This window comes from Propithecus coquereli, unplaced genomic scaffold, assembly GCF_000956105.1.
Source record: "Propithecus coquereli isolate 6110/MARCELLA unplaced genomic scaffold, Pcoq_1.0 Scaffold39, whole genome shotgun sequence".
Classification (NCBI taxonomy): domain Eukaryota; kingdom Metazoa; phylum Chordata; class Mammalia; order Primates; family Indriidae; genus Propithecus; species Propithecus coquereli.
In genome coordinates, this window is record NW_012149618.1 from 6,732,081 (window position 1) to 6,748,985 (window position 16,905).

Genomic DNA, 16,905 nt, shown 5'->3' on the forward strand with positions numbered 1-16,905 from the left:
TCCCATTCCATTCTTTTCCTATCCCTCTACCTCTCTACTGCCTTACCCAAATTGAGTGCTTGGCGTTCTTACCTGTACTTCCTCTCCTCTCCCACCCCACACTAAGCACCAGATTCTACCCGCCTCTGGGAGAAGCGATAGTCCCATGAGTGGCTATGCAGGCTGGTTTGCTCTCTGCCCTCCTGAGTCCAGACTATAAATGCAACTCTTGGCAAGAGCAGCCTGTGATAAAAACAAGAGCTGGGAGCTTGGCCACCAGCACTGTATTGCCAGTGCTGACCTCAGGAGATCAGGAAAGTGGTAGAGGGCGTCGGAAACCCCAGTGATCAGTGGGAGTCCAAATGAAGAATGTTTGCAGTGTGTAGAGGCCCTTCCCATCCTTCCTCACAACCAGTCATAGAACCCGTGGTTCCAGTTTAAACCTACACACATAGACCTCCCTCCATGCACACACACACTCTGCCCGCACACTTACCCACAACACACACCCACCATCACATACACGGACACACCTCCCCTCCTACCCCAGCCCCCGCCCCCCAAGTGTGTGTGCATAGAACCAAACTCGCTTTGCCGTGGCTTCTTGCCTGGGCCTCTCAGATCCCTGGGTTTGGATGCAGAGCAGATTGGTCACTTCATCCCTTCCTTGGGCCAGCCCAGGGATAGTCCTGCAGACTGCGCCCTGCACAAGGGTATACAGAGCCTGAAATCCAGCCCACGTTCCACTCACCAAGCCACATGCCTGGCACAGGGTTGCGTCTCTCCAGAAAAGGGGGCCTATTAGCAAGACAGCATAGAGGCACCGACGGGCCACACTAGGCTGCCCATTCTGGGGAGTGAGCTGATCTCAGGAGCTCCCTTTGCCCAGGCTGGGGGGGATGTGTATCTTGGGGGGAGAAACTGAGTCCAGGAGGTCCCGGGGCCAGCGCTTGTCTCTGGATGAGGATGTGCCGGGGTGGGCAGGGAGGCAGTTCCTGGAAGGGGCAGGATGTGCCTGGCCCAGGCTCATTACTGGGAAGAAGCGAGGATGCAGCAGAAGTGGGAGGCTCCGGAAGGCTGAGTGTCCTCAGCTTGGGAACCACATTTCCTGGCTGCTTCCCAGCTAGTCGTCCCCACACGCCCCCACCCTGGAAAAGCAAGCCCTGGGGCTGGGTGCTCACGTCACGGACTACACGGCTGGAGGCTCTGCCGAGCAGACCAGACCTTTTCCTGCACAGGTGAGCTCGGCAGGCCAGAGCAGGTGATGGCTTGGCCCGGTCACACATCTGGAGTGGGAACCCTGGTCTCCCGATCCCCGGTCCAGTGGCTTCTTAGCACATGTCACCACCTGCCCAGGAAGACTCAAGGGGTAGGAATGAGGGCAAAGCTCACGTTTCCTAGTTTCCTCTGACGGTTCTAGGGCTCAGACGTTGGTGGGCCTGGGCTGGTCCTCAGCCTCGCTCCCCCAGCCCATCCCCCTACCCTCCCTGGAGTCCAGGCCTCCCCAGACTGTGCGCTGGTGCACACACGCTCGTGCAGCACTTGCATGCCAGGGCAGAGCAGCTGGGGCCTGACACCCTTCAGAAGTCCTTGCTAACAGCTTTGTGGTCGTCGGGAGGCCTGTGATGACCTGCTTAGGCCACTCTGCAGTTACTTCGGGGAGGCATCTAGTGTGGCATTTGTCCCCTGTTGTCAGCCAAACTCCTCCCACATTTTGAAAATTGGTGGCTTTTTATTTCTCCTTTGCTAAAATGTCTTTAAATCTTGACAGAGATTTTTTGGGAAGGGATAAGACTTTTTATGTACCCACTGCAAGCAAGTGCCTGGTTGAGGGCTCAGCCTCCGAGCTGCCGGCTCACAGGGCTGTGAGCTGAGAGGAGACGGTGGACTGCAAGGCAGGGATCTGGGTTCCAGGCCTGAGTTTGCTGCTACCTGGCTGTGTGAGCTTGGGCAAGCCCCTTAACCTCCTGCGTCCCCACTCCCTCCTCTGTAAGGTAGGCGTGTCCTATTTACCCCCTGGAATATGGGCTTGTGAGGATCAGGGGAGGCCCTGCGCAAACGCGAAGAAATGCACGGCCTTTCAGACCACGGAGGAAGCCGGAGGGTGATGGAGGAGTGGCCTTGCTTATTGCATTTGTCTGATTGATCTCCTTCTGCCTGGCATCGCTTAGAAATGCTTTCTTTCCAGTCCTCTGGCGCCTGTTGTTGTGGGGAGCACAGATCCCTGCAGGCTGCCCAGTCTCCCGGCCCGGAGCCTGCCGACCAGATCGCTTAGAGCCGCCAGGCTTGCTCTGAGAAGTCCAGGAAGGGCTCCTCCGCCTTGTCTCCTGGGGCTTGAATCTCCCCATCCTCTAGTCCATAGTTCTTGAAGCCTTGGGCTGCTGTGGGTCTCAGAGCCCTTCCAGGCCTGAGTTTGCTGCTACCTGGCTGTGTGAACTGAAGAGATGGAGGGGGAGGAGATGAAGGGGGCCTGTCCCTGGGCCTGCTGTTCACCCCAGACACTGGGGCCAGCCCCTCCCTCCGCTGTGGATCGTGTTGCCATGGCTCTACTGCAGGGCCCTCACTCAGTCCATCGTTATTATGCCCATTTTAAAGCTGAGAAAATTAAGGTTCAGACTTGCCCAAGGCCACACAGAAAGTAAGTGGGGGAGCTAACCCTATGCCCTCTTCCTGCTGGCTCCAGTCTGTGCTGTCTCTGTCTGTTCTAGATATGCACGTAAGTCCAAGCCAAAGAAACAACTAAATACCCACCCACGAGTTACTGCATTAGCCAGGAGCAGGGAGGCTGAGCTTCAGAGGAATCCCACAGAGTCTTTGCCGGGCAGTCACCTGCACAGCCACCCCTGGAGAGCGAACCCCTGGCATTACTCAGTTTGTAACGTGATAGCAGCTTGCCTGGGCACGCAGACTTTGCAGAAGTAGCAGGATGAGTAGGCGGCCTCTTTGCTTCTGGAAGCATAGAAAGGGTTCCTGGAAGCCATCAGCCTTCATGTCGGCATCCCCGGGGTGGGCAAGACAGCGCTCCAGCCCCGCTGTGCCTGCACAGGTTTTCGTTGTGTCTAATCTCCTTCCGTCCTACTGTCCTCCCCACCCTCACACCCCTGGTCTCAGAGCAGGGAATTGTGAACTGAGAAAGGAAGCTCAGAGATCATCCAGCTCAACCCCCTGGTTTGACAAACAAAGAGACCAAGGACCAGAGAGGGGAGGCTGCTTGCCTGAGGACACACAGCAAGTTAGTGGCTGAACAGAAACTGGCAGTGGACTCGTGTAGGCCAGTGTTCCTCTGGTGACCCCGTTAGAGCACATCTCATCTCATGGAAACTGGCACTTAGAGGGAACACTTTATAAAGGGGCCGGGGTGATAAGAACAGCCAGGGCCACAGACCAACAGTTCCACCTGCACCTTCTGATTTGATTTGAGCCTCACCACAGCCCTGTGGTGGAGCCACTGGTGGGTTCCAATTCAGACACCAGAAAACTGAGGCCCAGAGATGACTTGTTCACTGCCTCCCAGCTGTACAACATGGAACAGGGCTCCTAGCCCAGTTCTGTTCAGCAAATACTGACGGAGCACCTGCTGTGTGCCAGGCACCGTGCTGGGTGCAGGGGAGGCCGAGGAGGGGGAGGTGCTGCCCTGCCCTGCCCCGCTCCCAGTGAAGGTGGGCATGGATTTCTGTGGGACGAGCAGCAGATACATGGGTGCTGCGAGACCACTGAGGGCGGGACGGGGACAGGCAGGTGGCTGTCCTGTTCTGACAGCGTGGACAAGTTTCTGTCCTCAGCCCCTCATGCCCTGCTTGCAGACACAGCCTCGCCATCCATACATCACTGGTGTCATCAGGGATTGGAGCGAGGTTGGAGGATCAGAGCCTTTTCTCTTCTCTGCCAAGTCTCTGATGCCTTTGCTGTCCCCAGCCCCATGGAGGGGTGGCTACGGTGCCAGAGTTCCCTACCGCTGCTTGGCCTTGGGCCTTTCTCTCACCCTCCATGAACCTCCATTTCTGGCTGCCTGAGCAGCTGTTCTGAGCAGCCGAGCCACAGTGTGGGGCCAAGATTTGCTGACAGGTGGGCGGGGGCGCAGCTGCTCTTCCCAGCAACCCTCCCAGGGGCCTCTCAGCCACAGCTAAGATCCCAACTGGGGAGCAGTAGACAGCAACCTGGGCCCCAGCCGCCCTCCCACCCACTGTGGAGGGCAAAGCGTGTGGCTGCAGGCACCAGAGCAGCAGACATGGCCTGTTTTCAGAGGTGGGCGTTGCAGAGGGGGCTCAGGCTGCCCTGATTTTCTGAGCCCTCTGGCTCTCTTCCCTCCCACAGCTGGGGGTGGGGGGGCTGCCTTTGGGAGATGACAGCAGCCCTGCCACAGGCTGTGCTAACGGGAAGATAAAAATAGGCTGGCGCCATCTCTGGGGAGGGAGGAGTGCGGGCAGCAGCTTCACCTGGAGTGGGAGCGCTGGGCCCTTCTGGGGAGGAGCAGGCTGGGCCTGCGTGCCAGGGAGGGGGAGGCAGAAGCGGCCAGGTGCAGTGCGCTGCGGGCACAGTGCTCCTTGCAGGGAACCCAGGGCCCCTGCGGCCGCATCCGGTCTTGGCCCCGCCACTTGGGGGCTTTCCTACTCTACTTTCTGAACATCAGTTTCCTCCCCTGGAAGTGAGAATGATACTCCTCGCACTGCCCAGCTCACGGGGCGTCCTGAGGGAGAACGGAGGTAGTGATGTGAATGTCTTGCCAGCTACAGCAAGCACTGAACTTGGAGTTGGAGAGCTGGGGTTGCAGACACGGGCAGCTCCGTGCAAGCAGCGTGGTCCCGGCTGGGTCACTAAACCTCACAGAGCCTGTGCGAATGTCTCCGAGGAAGGGCTGATAATGCCCCTGCCCCGTGGCTGGGCAGAACCCGCCTCTGAAGCACTTTCCTGGGCCTTGCCCCTGGGCTGAGAGGACGCTTTGCCTTGAATGAGCCAGCTGGATCTAGTTTACGGCAGGCCCTCAAGTACGCGCCACGCGGGGACCTTTCTCAGGTGGCACTTGGATGACACTAGGCTAACTCTGCTCCTTCCTGGGCCTTGGTTTCCCCATTTGAAAATCAGGAAGTTGGACAACTGATCCCAGCTCTTCTTAGCCTCGTGGGTCTACCTTACAGGAGCAGGGAGAGAAAACGCACGTGTTAATTGAGATGTATATTAATTGAGCAGCTGACAGATCTTGGAGAAATCACATGGGAATGACAATATCTGGAAGCATTTCCAGTATCCAAGGGAGGGTTCTACCTTCTGTGGTTAGTTGAATTCTCTTACAGCCACTGGGAAAGTGTTACAGAAAGCCGTCCTCTGAGGAGCTTCAGGGAGCAGGTTTCCCTGTTCATGCTGAGCCCCTGTGGTGACGCCTTCACGTGCCCTAAATATATCCCCCACTGGGTGTTCAAAAGATGCCGCAGGGCCAGAGGGGAAATACTTTTAAAACCTAGGTCCCTCGGCTCCATCCACCCTCATCTTCCACCCCATCAAAGGCTGTAGCTTAGTCTGAAATGACAACCGTTCAAAGCCAGCTCGATGCAGTGTTTAATAGCATTGACTCTGGAGCCACCTTCCTGGGTTCGATTCCCAGCCTCACCACCTACCAGCTGGGTGACCTTGGACAAGTTCTTTTACCTCTTTGTATCTCTGGTCACTCATTGGAAAAATGCGAGCAATATTAGTCTCCACCACATAGGGTCATGTGGGGATTAAAGGAGTTAATGATTACAACGTACTTAGACTAGTGCTTTGCTCCTTGTGAATGCTACATAAATGCCAGCTGTTATTACCGTTATGATGGACCAGTGGTTCTCAAAGTGTGGTCCTCGGGCCAGCAGCATCAACATCTCCTGGGAGCTTGTTGGAGATGCCCCGCCCTAGACCTGCTGAATCAGAAACTTTGGGGGAGGAGTCCAGCCACAGGGTTTTAACAAGCCCTGCGGGGGATTCTGCTGCAGACTCAAGCTGAGGACTCCTGTTACAGACAATCAGAGCTTCTCACTGACCACTCACACGTGCCTGGTGACCCTGCCTGGTGTCTAGCCTCCCTCTGTGAAGCAGGGCAGGAGCCGCTAACTTTTTCCTAATGGTTTGGTTTCCCACTCAGCAGTGGCAATGAGCTTTGAGTTCCCAGGGTGTGTTCCTTGTAACCCTTGTGCTGTGAGGGCCAGGGTTGTTGATCACATCAGAGCCCAAGGAAAAGCTCCTTCCTGGGTGCCAGAGGTGTGCTGTGAGGGAATGGCAGAAGAGGGGCCTGGGAGCCCTGCTCAGACTCAGACTGAGAAAGCCTGACGCCTCCATTCTCATCCCAGTGTTGCTGCTCATGAGCTGTGTGCCCTTGAACAAGGCACTTGACCTCTCTGAGTCTCACTTCCTCATGTGTTGTCCTTCTATTTTATGGAAGAGGAGACGGCAGCACAGAGTGGTAAGACCTCTTGCAGCTCTGAGCATTAGTGAATGCACAGATCGTTGGCATGACCTGCTCCTCCAGTCCTTCCCAGATCCATAGCTCCTCGGGGTTGAGCGCAGCAAGTGCTCTGGGGCTCCTGGAACCAGCCTGACCTGGAGTAGCTCAGTGCAAGGGACGACAGCCAGAGGCACAGTCATAGCCTAAGGAAGAAACTTCTTGTGGTTTTAAGAGTTGGGAGTTCTGTGCTGCAGCCGATGACAAAGGAAAGAAGTGAGCTCACGTGCATGAGTAAGAACAAGTCGTGTGTTTTTATAACAAGAACTGCAGGTCAGGAGCAGTGGCTCACGCCTGTAATCTTAGCACTTTGGGAGGCCAAGGCAGGAGGATCGCTTGAGGTCAAGAATTCAAGACCAGCCTGAGCAAGAGCAAGACCCCCGACTCTACTAAAAAAAAAAAAAAAATGGAAAACATTAGCTGGGCAACTAGAAATAGAAAGAATTAGTTGGGCAACTAGAAATAGAAAGAATTAGCTGGGTGTGGTGGCACATGCCGGAGGCTAAGGCAGGAGGATCGCTAGAGGCCAGAAGTTTGAGGTTGCCGTGAGCTAGGCTGACACCCAGGCACTCTACCCCGGGACGACAGAGTGAGACTCTGTCTCAAAAAAAAAAAAAACCCTGCAGATTTCTTCCAGATCCATGATGGGTATGGTCTGAACCATCATCAACATCTTACGTTTTACCATTTCATTGTGTTTGGACCTTGGAAAGAATTTGAGTCTTTATATCAGATTAGGTGTCCAGATGTTCCTCTCTGGCAGGGCTGTCAGATACAAGAAGCAAGGATAGGGGCTGGATGGTGCCTGTGCTTTGTGGGAATAATGTTGGTAATAATAACTGGTGTTTACTGAGCATCTACTAAGTGCTGGGCTCTGAGTGTATTTAATCCTCATAATTCAAACAACTAGGTACCATTATGTATTATGCCCATTTTTAAGATGAAAAGACACTGACTAAGAGACATTGAATAACTTGCTCAAGGCCACTTATAACATGGAGGAGCCAGAATTTGAACTCAGATCTGCTTCCCAAGATTGTGTCATTTCTACTGCACCTGACTGCCTCTCCCCAAACCACTACCCTGGGCCCCAAAGGCCCCTGCCCTGACTATCCCTCTGCTGACAGGATATGACTTTGCGGCCGTCCTCGAGTGGTTTGCCGAGCGTGTGGATCGCATCATTCTCCTCTTCGATGCCCACAAGCTGGACATCTCTGATGAGTTCTCAGAAGTCATCAAGGCCCTCAAGAACCACGAGGACAAGATGCGGGTGGTGCTGAACAAGGCCGACCAGATCCAGACACAGCAGCTGATGCGGGTGTACGGGGCCCTCATGTGGTCCCTGGGGAAGATTGTGAACACCCCAGAGGTGATCCGGGTCTACATCGGCTCCTTCTGGTCCCACCCCCTCCTCATCCCTGACAACCGGAAGCTCTTTGAGGCAGAGGAGCAGGACCTATTCAGGGACATCCAGAGTCTACCCCGAAACACTGCCCTGCGCAAGCTCAACGACCTCATCAAGAGAGCCAGGCTGGCCAAGGTGAGGCGGCCCCGGGGCAGGTGGGCAGCCTGGGCGGGGCCAGGAGTTGGAGGGGTCAGCTGCAAGAGCAGAGGGTTGTCACCTCCAACAACTGGGCTGTTGCCTGCCCGTGTGAGAGTGTCCTGGAGCCACTGCATCACGAGCGGGGGACAGGAGAGTGTGGTGGCCATGGTTACAGGCTCTGGGGTCAAATGGCCAGATGGGAGCCGGATTCCCCTGTTATTGTCTGTGTGATGCCCAGCCCCGGCAAGGCTCTTAGTCTCTCTGTGCCTCTTTCCACCTCTGAAAAATGAAAGGGTCGTCGGAGGGTAAAGTGGAATAAAGACTGTCAAAGCCCTCGTCACAGTGCTCGGCACTTTAGGAAGTGCTCAGCAAACATCAGCAGCGTGACATCCCCAAGCAACTGTTCCTTGACCTTAGCTTCCCACAGCCTCGCCTCGCCCAGGCGATGTAGAGAAACAGCCCAGCACTGCAAGCACCCTCTAGAGAGGGTGGAGGCAGGAAGTATTAAGGAAGTAGGAGCAGGAGAAGGGAGGGATATAGGGGAAGGGATGGGGTGAGAGCAACCCTAAAGGAAGGTGTCGCCAAGGGTCTTGACACGAAGGCTTCTCTCTGGCCGTTTGTCAGGTGCATGCCTACATCATCAGCTCCCTGAAGAAGGAGATGCCCTCGGTGTTCGGCAAGGACAACAAGAAGAAGGAGCTGGTGAACAACCTGGCTGAGATTTATGGCCGCATTGAGCGGGAGCACCAGATCTCACCTGGGGACTTCCCCAACCTGAAGCGGATGCAGGTAATGAGGGTCAGGGGCCCGAGGGTCAGGGGCCCCAGGACCAGGGATGATGTCCCCAAGCTGGCTGAGAAGGCTAAGTGTGGAGGAGGCCACCCGTGGGGCCCCCAGGGAGAGACTAAACCCAGAATCAGCAGGCCTGGACCTGCTCTCCCTGCCGGACTGTTACTGGCCCAACAGGTGTCTGGGCCTGGGGAGAAACACGGAGCTCAGCATGCCCAGTGGGCGCAGGTGTCTTAGATGAGGTCTGGGGGCTGACACTGCTAATTGACGACCTTTCCTGGTCACAGCCAGGCTTGACGTCCTCGCCATCTCCTGTGCAGTGGGACGGGTCACCTGACTGAGTGTCCAGGCCCTTAAGTACTTAAGTTTTCCTCTGAGCTCCCCTTTAGGAGCAATCTGGGATGCAAGCCACACAGAGGCAGAAGTGCGCGTGGGAGCTCGCCATCTTCAGGCCACGCTGCCGCCCCTGTCTTGGGCCAAGGGCCATCTCATGTGGTTTCTCATGGGTTTGCCCAAAGCAGTCCTTGGAAGGAGGCATTTTCATCTGCCTTTTACAGATGGAGAAACTGAGGTCTCAGCATTTTCCAGGTGTAACATTCACATAGTCTGCCAGTGGGAAAGCCAGGAGCTATCCCCAAGGTCCAAGTAAGAAACCTCCACACCACACTGACCGGATCCTCTCTGAGCCTCTGTCTCCTCATCTGTAAACTGAGGCTACAAAAGCACCCCTTGTACAGGTGTGGTGAGCACCACTGAGATAATGTTTGCAAGGCCCTTAGCACAGAGATCGACACAGACTATGCCCTTCTTATGCAGTAGCAGTTGTCACGTGAGATGTCACCAGTGGGGGAAGTTGGGTGGTGAGCACAAAGGACTCACATTACCCTCTGTACAATTTTTGCAACTTCTTGTGATTCTATAATTATTTCAAAATAAAAAAAGGTTTTTTCAATTAGGGAATAAGAAAACAAAAAGTTAGCAGCCACGGAAGTGGTTAATAGATGTTGTTGCTTTTGTTGTTGTTTTGCTCTTTAGCTAACTTGGGAACCAGTGTCTCTAACTAAGACTAGGGTTTGCAGAACATCACTATAGTCCCATATAGGCATTTTTAGTTTCCTATCAGGTAAAATGAAAAGAAAAAAAAATACACATTCCAGGTATGCATTTGTCTATTTATCAGTTCACTCATATAACCCTCTACCATGAGCCAGTCCCTAATTTCAGCATTGCTTAAACATAACTTGGAGTTTTCAATCAGCCTTGGCTTGGAACACTTCACCTCTTCAGTTCTCCTTGTTTAGAGTTTAATGATCTGTAAACAAACATTTGGGAAGATGACATTAGAAAGAGACCATACGACCCCCTTTCATAGTGTGAGGAATCCTTTCAAAACATAAATCTTTTCACCTTCTTATTTGTTTGCCAGTTCAATATTCTGTTGTGTAGTTGGATATGCTGAGGCAATAATGCAAACAGCTTTCCTCTGGGAGTGTACGTGTAGGGTGATGGCAGCATCCACTGTGTCCCCGGGGAGATACTCAGATCCATCCCGCCAAACACACCTAGAGGTGACCTGGCTGGCAGAGACAAGAAGAATGGAGGCAGGAGGCACCGCGAGAGGTTATACCCTGAGGGCGGGAGATGGGGTATTGTCTGCTCTGCCCCCCACACCACCTTCCGTCCCTTGCATCCCTGGCTCCCTGGCTCAGCCCCACCTTAGGAGAGAGATGAGAAGCATCCAGGCTAACACTTGCTCTTGAAATGTAGCTGTGAGTGTTTTCTGAATTTTTCTGTCCCTGTGCCCTGGCCTCTTCCCAGCTAGAGCCAGAGCAGGAGCAGAAAGCTCTCACCTTGTCATCCTCTAGAGGCCAAGGAGAAGTTGGGTGTTCTAGACTCTGGACCTTACAAAATTGCAAAGACCTACAAAGTAGAGCATATTTTTTTTTAATGATATGGTGTGGGTAGTCATGTGAAGGCAAGGAAGGGAGGTTTTACAAGACCTGTGTGCCTGCCTGTGCCTGCTGTGTCAAACCCTCGGGGGAGGAGCCCGGACAGTCATGTGTCAGTTAACAACAGGGACGTGTTCTGAGAAATGCATCGTTAGGCTGTTTGGTGGTTATCGAACACCAAAGAGTGCACTTACACAAACCCGATGGCATAGGCTACTACACAGCCTGGCTGATGGTGTGGCCTACTGCTCCTGGACTGCAAACCTGTCCTACAAGCGTGTGACTGTACTGAATACTGCAGGCAACTGTGACACAGTGGTGGGATTCGTGTATCCAAACATATCTAAACATAGAAAAGGTATAGTAAAAATACGGTATAAAAGATAAAAAATTATATACCTGCAGAGGGCACTTAGCATGAATGGAGCTTGCAGGACTGGAAGTTGCTGTGGGTGGATCAGCGAGTGGGTGGTGAGTGAAGGTGAAGGCCTAGGACACGACTGTACACCATTGTAGGCTTCGTAAACACTGTCACTTAGACACTTAATTTATAAAAAGTTTTTCCTTCTTCAATAATAAATTAACCTTTTTACTTCATGAACTTTTTAATTTTTAAACTTTTTGACTCTTGTAATAACACTTAGCTTAAAAATACAAACACATTGTATAGCTGTACAAAAATATTTTCTTTCTTTATATCCGTGTTGTTAGGGTGAAAAGCCTAGTAGCTGCTCACGGCGTGGGTGGAGAAATATTTCTCACTCAGAGGTTAAGATATATAAGTAAAAAGTTTATTTTATCCTTTAGGACAGAGAGCACGAGAGAGACAGAGACAGAGGAAGGAGAGGAGGGAGAGCAGGGAGACAGCGTGGCATCCCGAAGAAAGAGAAGGGGGTGCCAGTAGTGGGGCCGAGTGGCTTGCTGATTTTAAGGGGGGCGAAGAGAAAAGAAATAGTGACGGCTGTCAGTTGATAACACAAGCGGCAGCAGGTAGGTAACAAAAACTGCAAGGATGTCAAAGTCCAAGACTTGGTTTCCTTGGAGAAGGGATTATCACAGGAGATGTGACTCTGTCCTCAAGATATGATGGAGGCTGGAGCTCCTTCTCCTGCTGTTTACTCAGGAACTCTATAAAAGCAGATTCTCAAAAAAAATTTTGAAAGAGAGAGATTTACATCTCTTTTCTGTCCATTCAGCTCTTTTCAGAAGTTGTGAAAAACAGAACTCCTGCAGGGTGTCTGTTAATGAGAGAACTCAAAGGACTGATCTTTAACCGTTACTGGGGAAATCATAGGATTAGGTATTTTCCTGTTATTTTTGCAAGGCTGCCCCTTTCACTTATTCTATAAGTTTTTTTTTTTTTAAATGTCTTATTTTATTTTTTACTTTTAAAATTTTTTGCTAAACACTAAGACACAAACATACACACATTAGCCTAGGCCTACACAGGGAGGGTCAGGATCATCAATGTCACTGTCTTCCACCTCCACACCTTGTCCCACTGGAAGGTCTTCAGGGGCAAGAACAGGCATGGAGCTGTCACCTATGATAACAATGCCTTCTTCTGGAAACCTGAAGGACCTGCCTGAGGTTGTTTCACAGCTAACTTTTTTTAATAAGTAGGAGTACATTCTAAATATGCAATAATAAAAAGCATAGTATAGGCCGGGCGCGGTGGCTCATGCCTGTAATCCTAGCACTCTGGGAGGCCGAGGCGGGCGGATTGTTTGAGCTCAGGAGTTCGAAACCAGCCTGAGCAAGAGCGAGACCCCGTCTCTACTAAAAATAGAAAGAAATTAATCAGACAACTAAAAATATATAGAAAAAATTAGCCTGGCATGGTGGCGCATGCCTGTAGTCCCAGCTACTCGGGAGGCTGAGGCAGAAGGATCACTTGAGCCCAGGAGTTCGAGGTTGTTGTGAGCTAGGCTGACGCCACGACACTCTAGCCCGGGCAAAAGAGTGAGACTCTGTCTCAAAAAAAAAAAAAAGCATAGTATAAGTAAATACATAAACCAGTAGCATATTTGTTTATTATCACCATTAAGTTTTCTGTATTATACGTAATTGTATGTGCTATACTTTTACACGACCGGCGGCACAGTAAGTTTGTTGACACCAGCATCACCACAAACACATGAGTAACGCATTGCACTAGGACCTTGCAAAGGCTCTGATGTCACTAGGCAATAGGAATTTTTCAGCTCTGCTATAATCTTATGAGAACACCGTTGCATATGTGGTCCATCATTGGCGCATGACTGTTTTGAAACTCTTAAGTGAATTCCAATGAGCATCCTAATTAAGAACCATAGGTTTGTTGGTGACCGTTGGACTCAAAGATTTGGTTTTAGTAGCCCGTGCCTGTTTTTCCTTCACTCAATGGGGATAGAATGTGATTTTCCCACCTCAGAAGGGCACTGGGGTAGGGAAGGCACCTGCAGTGTTTTCAGGTACAGTGTAACCCTTGTTAGAGTAGAGCCCCACGTGACTCAGTCTCAGAGGCTACAGCATTCAAGAAACATTAGTCAATAGCCAAAACTAACGTAAAGAGAAATTTAAGGACTTATTCTCTGGAATAACATTAAAGGAGATTGAAATAAGTAGATCAAACCAATACTTGTTAAAATTCCCCTTCTTCCCCAGCCCCTGCAACTGTTCTGCTCCCTCCTGAAAAACTCTGTCATCAGCCCAGTGGGGCTTTTTTTCTCCTCCTCTCTCATATCTCTGGTGATTTTGTGACGTAGATCAACTTAGCCTCTAGACCAAACTCCTTGCATTGGGGAAAGGAGCTGACTGTGAACATTCCAGTATTAATAGAGGCATCTCCCCTCCCGACAAATGGACAGATTGGATGTTTCTCTTTCCATTGTGTTCTACCTTCTTTTCTCTCCCTCTTCGCAGGACCAGCTGCAGGCCCAGGACTTTAGCAAATTCCAGCCGCTGAAGAGCAAGCTGCTGGAGGCGGTGGACGACATGCTGGCCAACGACATTGCCCAGCTCATGGTGCTGGTGCGCCAGGAGGAGTCCCAGCGGCCCGTCCAGATGGTGAAGGGAGGAGCATTCGAGGGCACCCTGCAAGGCCCCTTCGGGCACGGCTACGGGGAGGGGGCCGGGGAGGGCATTGATGACGCTGAGTGGGTGGTGGCCAAGGACAAGCCCATGTACGACGAGATCTTCTACACCCTGTCCCCCGTGGATGGCAAGATCACAGGCGCTAATGCCAAGAAGGAGATGGTGCGCTCCAAGCTGCCCAACAGCGTGCTGGGCAAGATCTGGAAGCTGGCCGACATCGACAAGGATGGCATGTTGGATGACGAGGAATTCGCGCTGGCCAACCACCTCATCAAGGTCAAGCTGGAAGGGCATGAGCTGCCCAATGAGCTGCCCGCCCACCTCCTGCCCCCGTCCAAGAGGAAACTTGCCGAGTGACGGGGGCAGGGGGAGGTTCAGACAGGCGGGTGTTAGAGGAGGAGATGGGAGCAGTGACCACACACACACACATGCACACACAGATCTTGAGAATTGCACCGTAGACGAGAGAGGACAGTGATCCCTACGTTTCCAGGCTGATCCTTGTTTGGACACATCTCCAAGTTCTCGGGGTTAGTAGAAGGGAAGGAGCACTCCCAAGTCCAAGGGTTCAAGCCTACATTTCCATCCCTCTTTCCTTCCGGTCTTCCACTCCTCAGAGACCTGAGACAATTCACTCCAGCACAGACGGCAGCCCACGCCCACATTCCCCAGTGCCTCCGCACCCCCACACCCGGCTCTGAGCAGACGGAAGAGGCTTTGCATTTATGAGGCATTTCACTTTTTTCTGCAGTTCCCCCCCTCTTTGGCTTCCTAGTAAGTAATGTACTCAGGGGCTAGGAGAGATGAGGTGTGGGGGCCACTGCAGGTAGCGGGGGAAGGAAGCATCCTCCAGAGACGGTGGCCATGAGCCCTGTTCTTTCCTAATCTAAGGCTCTGTCTTCCTCGGCAAATCGGGCTTTGAACTCCACCTGCACTTCGTTTCAAAGAATCCCAGCGGGGGACAGAGAAGAGGAAACATTGGTTGGAAAGAGCAAGGAAACTGCCCTGTAGTCAGCTCAAAACCAGTCAAGGTGGTTTTAGTTTATAGATTTTATGAGATTCATATTCTTTTCACCGGCCTGTGATGTTTGGATGTTCATACTTGACTCACCTTTTCCCAGCCCCTCCTGTGTGCCAGGACCTGCATTCGGCACTTTGTACACATTATTCCACGTGGCCCTCACTATAGCCCTGGGAAAGTATGTGGTATTCTCCCCATTTTGCAGACGAGGAGACTGAGAATCCTCAGAAGGGTTTAGGTGACCTTCCCAAACTCACAGAGGTCACCTGTGCTGGAGAGAGAATTCCAAGCCAGAGCCTCCAACCCTCACACCCTTCCCTGTGCTGTGACGTGTGCAGATCCTGGCATTGCTACCTGGTGGCAAACCGTGGAGAACATGCCAAGCACGCAGGCCCCCTCGCAGCCTCCCAGAGCAGGCTGGCAAAGGGGGAGGGCTGGCCAGCATTTGGTGGGCCATCAGTCTGGCCATCTGTCACAGCACAGAAGCAAACCGTGCCTTCTGGCTAAGCGCCCCACATTCCTTACATCACAGAAGCCCAGCAGCTCCAGGGGGAGAGTGGGCTGGCCCGCTGGAAGCTGTTCGTGCCGTCCCTGCTCAGCCTCCCACGTGGTATCCTGAATCATCCCAGCTCAAAGGCAGCCGCCAGCTCTTATCAAGTGGGACCCCATGCTAATTCTCGGCTAACTTGAGGGGTCCGGGGTCTTGTTCCCTGCAGTGTCCCCTGGGACTGTGAAGTGTCCTTGGTAAACCCCCACATACTCAATGCCCTACTTCCTCCTTCATGGTCCCCCCCTCACTCCTGGCTTGCTTCATGGCCACTGAATCAGTCACTTCGTATGCTATGCGGTGATGGCAAACAAAACAAGTATAACTTGTTTTATATCTATGTTCAGACTATATAGAGAATATTCTATGTGTCTATGATGTGCTTACTACTGCAGTGCATTTGTCATTAGTGTTCATGTTAATACATTTATTCTTTGGTACACGCTTGGCCGCGATGTGTCATTCATTGGGAGGCTGAGGAAGAGGTGCTGGGTTCTTGCTGAGAAGTCCTGGCAGCATCTTTGAGAGAATGGCTCGCTGGGGCTACCCGAGGGCCAGCATCCACAAACTGTGTGCCAACGGCCTGGTGCTTCTCTGGGCCCAGTGCCCACGCCAGGCAGAGCTGATGGAGCCGCCGCTCCCTGTCCCTCTGGAGTGGAGATGGTCCCTGAGCCTCTAGGCTTCCTTCTGCAAACACACATTTCTCTTTCACATGAAATGAAGGCCAAGGCAAAGAGCTCTCACTTTCTCTGGAGACAACCCCAGAGTGCCAAGCCCACTTGAGGGGCTGTTTCTCAGCTCCACATCTTTCTCTGAGCTGAAGGAGAAATGGGGAGGAAATGGCAGAGGTAGGCGAAGTTTCTGGTTTTTTATTTTAAAAGAGGGATATCTTATCCCTTCTCCCCACATGGACACGTGCACCCTTCTCCTGCCCTTCTACATTTCCTGCCTCTCTCCCGTCCCTTCTGCGGCACTGCACCCAGGAGGGATCTGTCACGTATGAGAACTCCATGTTTGCACTGCTTCCATCTCCTTGGAAAGAGGAAGTGACGTTTGAGGGTGCTCTCAGCGCGGGAGAGGAAAGGTGCCGGGCACTCTCTGGGACAGTGCCCTGCAGCCTCGCTGCCTTGGCCTGCTGACCCATCGCAGGCTTTGGGGGTTGGGGAGATCTCACACTTCAGCCTGGGAAACATCTACTAGGGAAAGCACAGACACGTGGCAGTCCCATGGACAAGAATTTCTAGAGCACCTGTCATACTTATTGCTCTTTTCCCCCTCATTACTTAGCCTGGGCCATGGAAGTCACCCAGTGAAAGCAGCAACACTCTACGCTATGTCCCAGTGAAGCTTGCCCCCGGTAGGTACCAAAGAGCTACGTCAGGACCAAAGGATAGTCTTGCACACGTCCAGGTGACTCCACTGGCCATGGCAGTGTGTGGCCCCAGTGCAGAGTGTGAGAAGTTGCCCTCAGTTGTCCCCACTTCCATTGGGTGCCCTCTCTTCCAAAAGCCTGTATTTATGAGTTAGCTC

General features: G+C 52.5%; 1 protein-coding gene across 1 annotated transcript in view; it reads left to right on the forward strand.

The window, feature by feature from the left end:
• The window catches only part of EHD3 (EH-domain containing 3), a 31,472-nt gene extending 15,657 nt beyond the window's left edge, over nt 1–15,815 (forward strand). Inside the window, exons 4-6 of the mRNA XM_012652557.1 lie at nt 7,579–7,991; nt 8,619–8,783; nt 13,637–15,815. Of these exons, the coding sequence (XP_012508011.1) occupies nt 7,579–7,991; nt 8,619–8,783; nt 13,637–14,164 (1,106 nt within the window). The 3' untranslated portion in view covers nt 14,165–15,815. The remainder of the gene's footprint in view (nt 1–7,578; nt 7,992–8,618; nt 8,784–13,636) is intronic.
• The last annotated feature ends 1,090 nt before the right edge of the window (nt 15,816–16,905 follow it).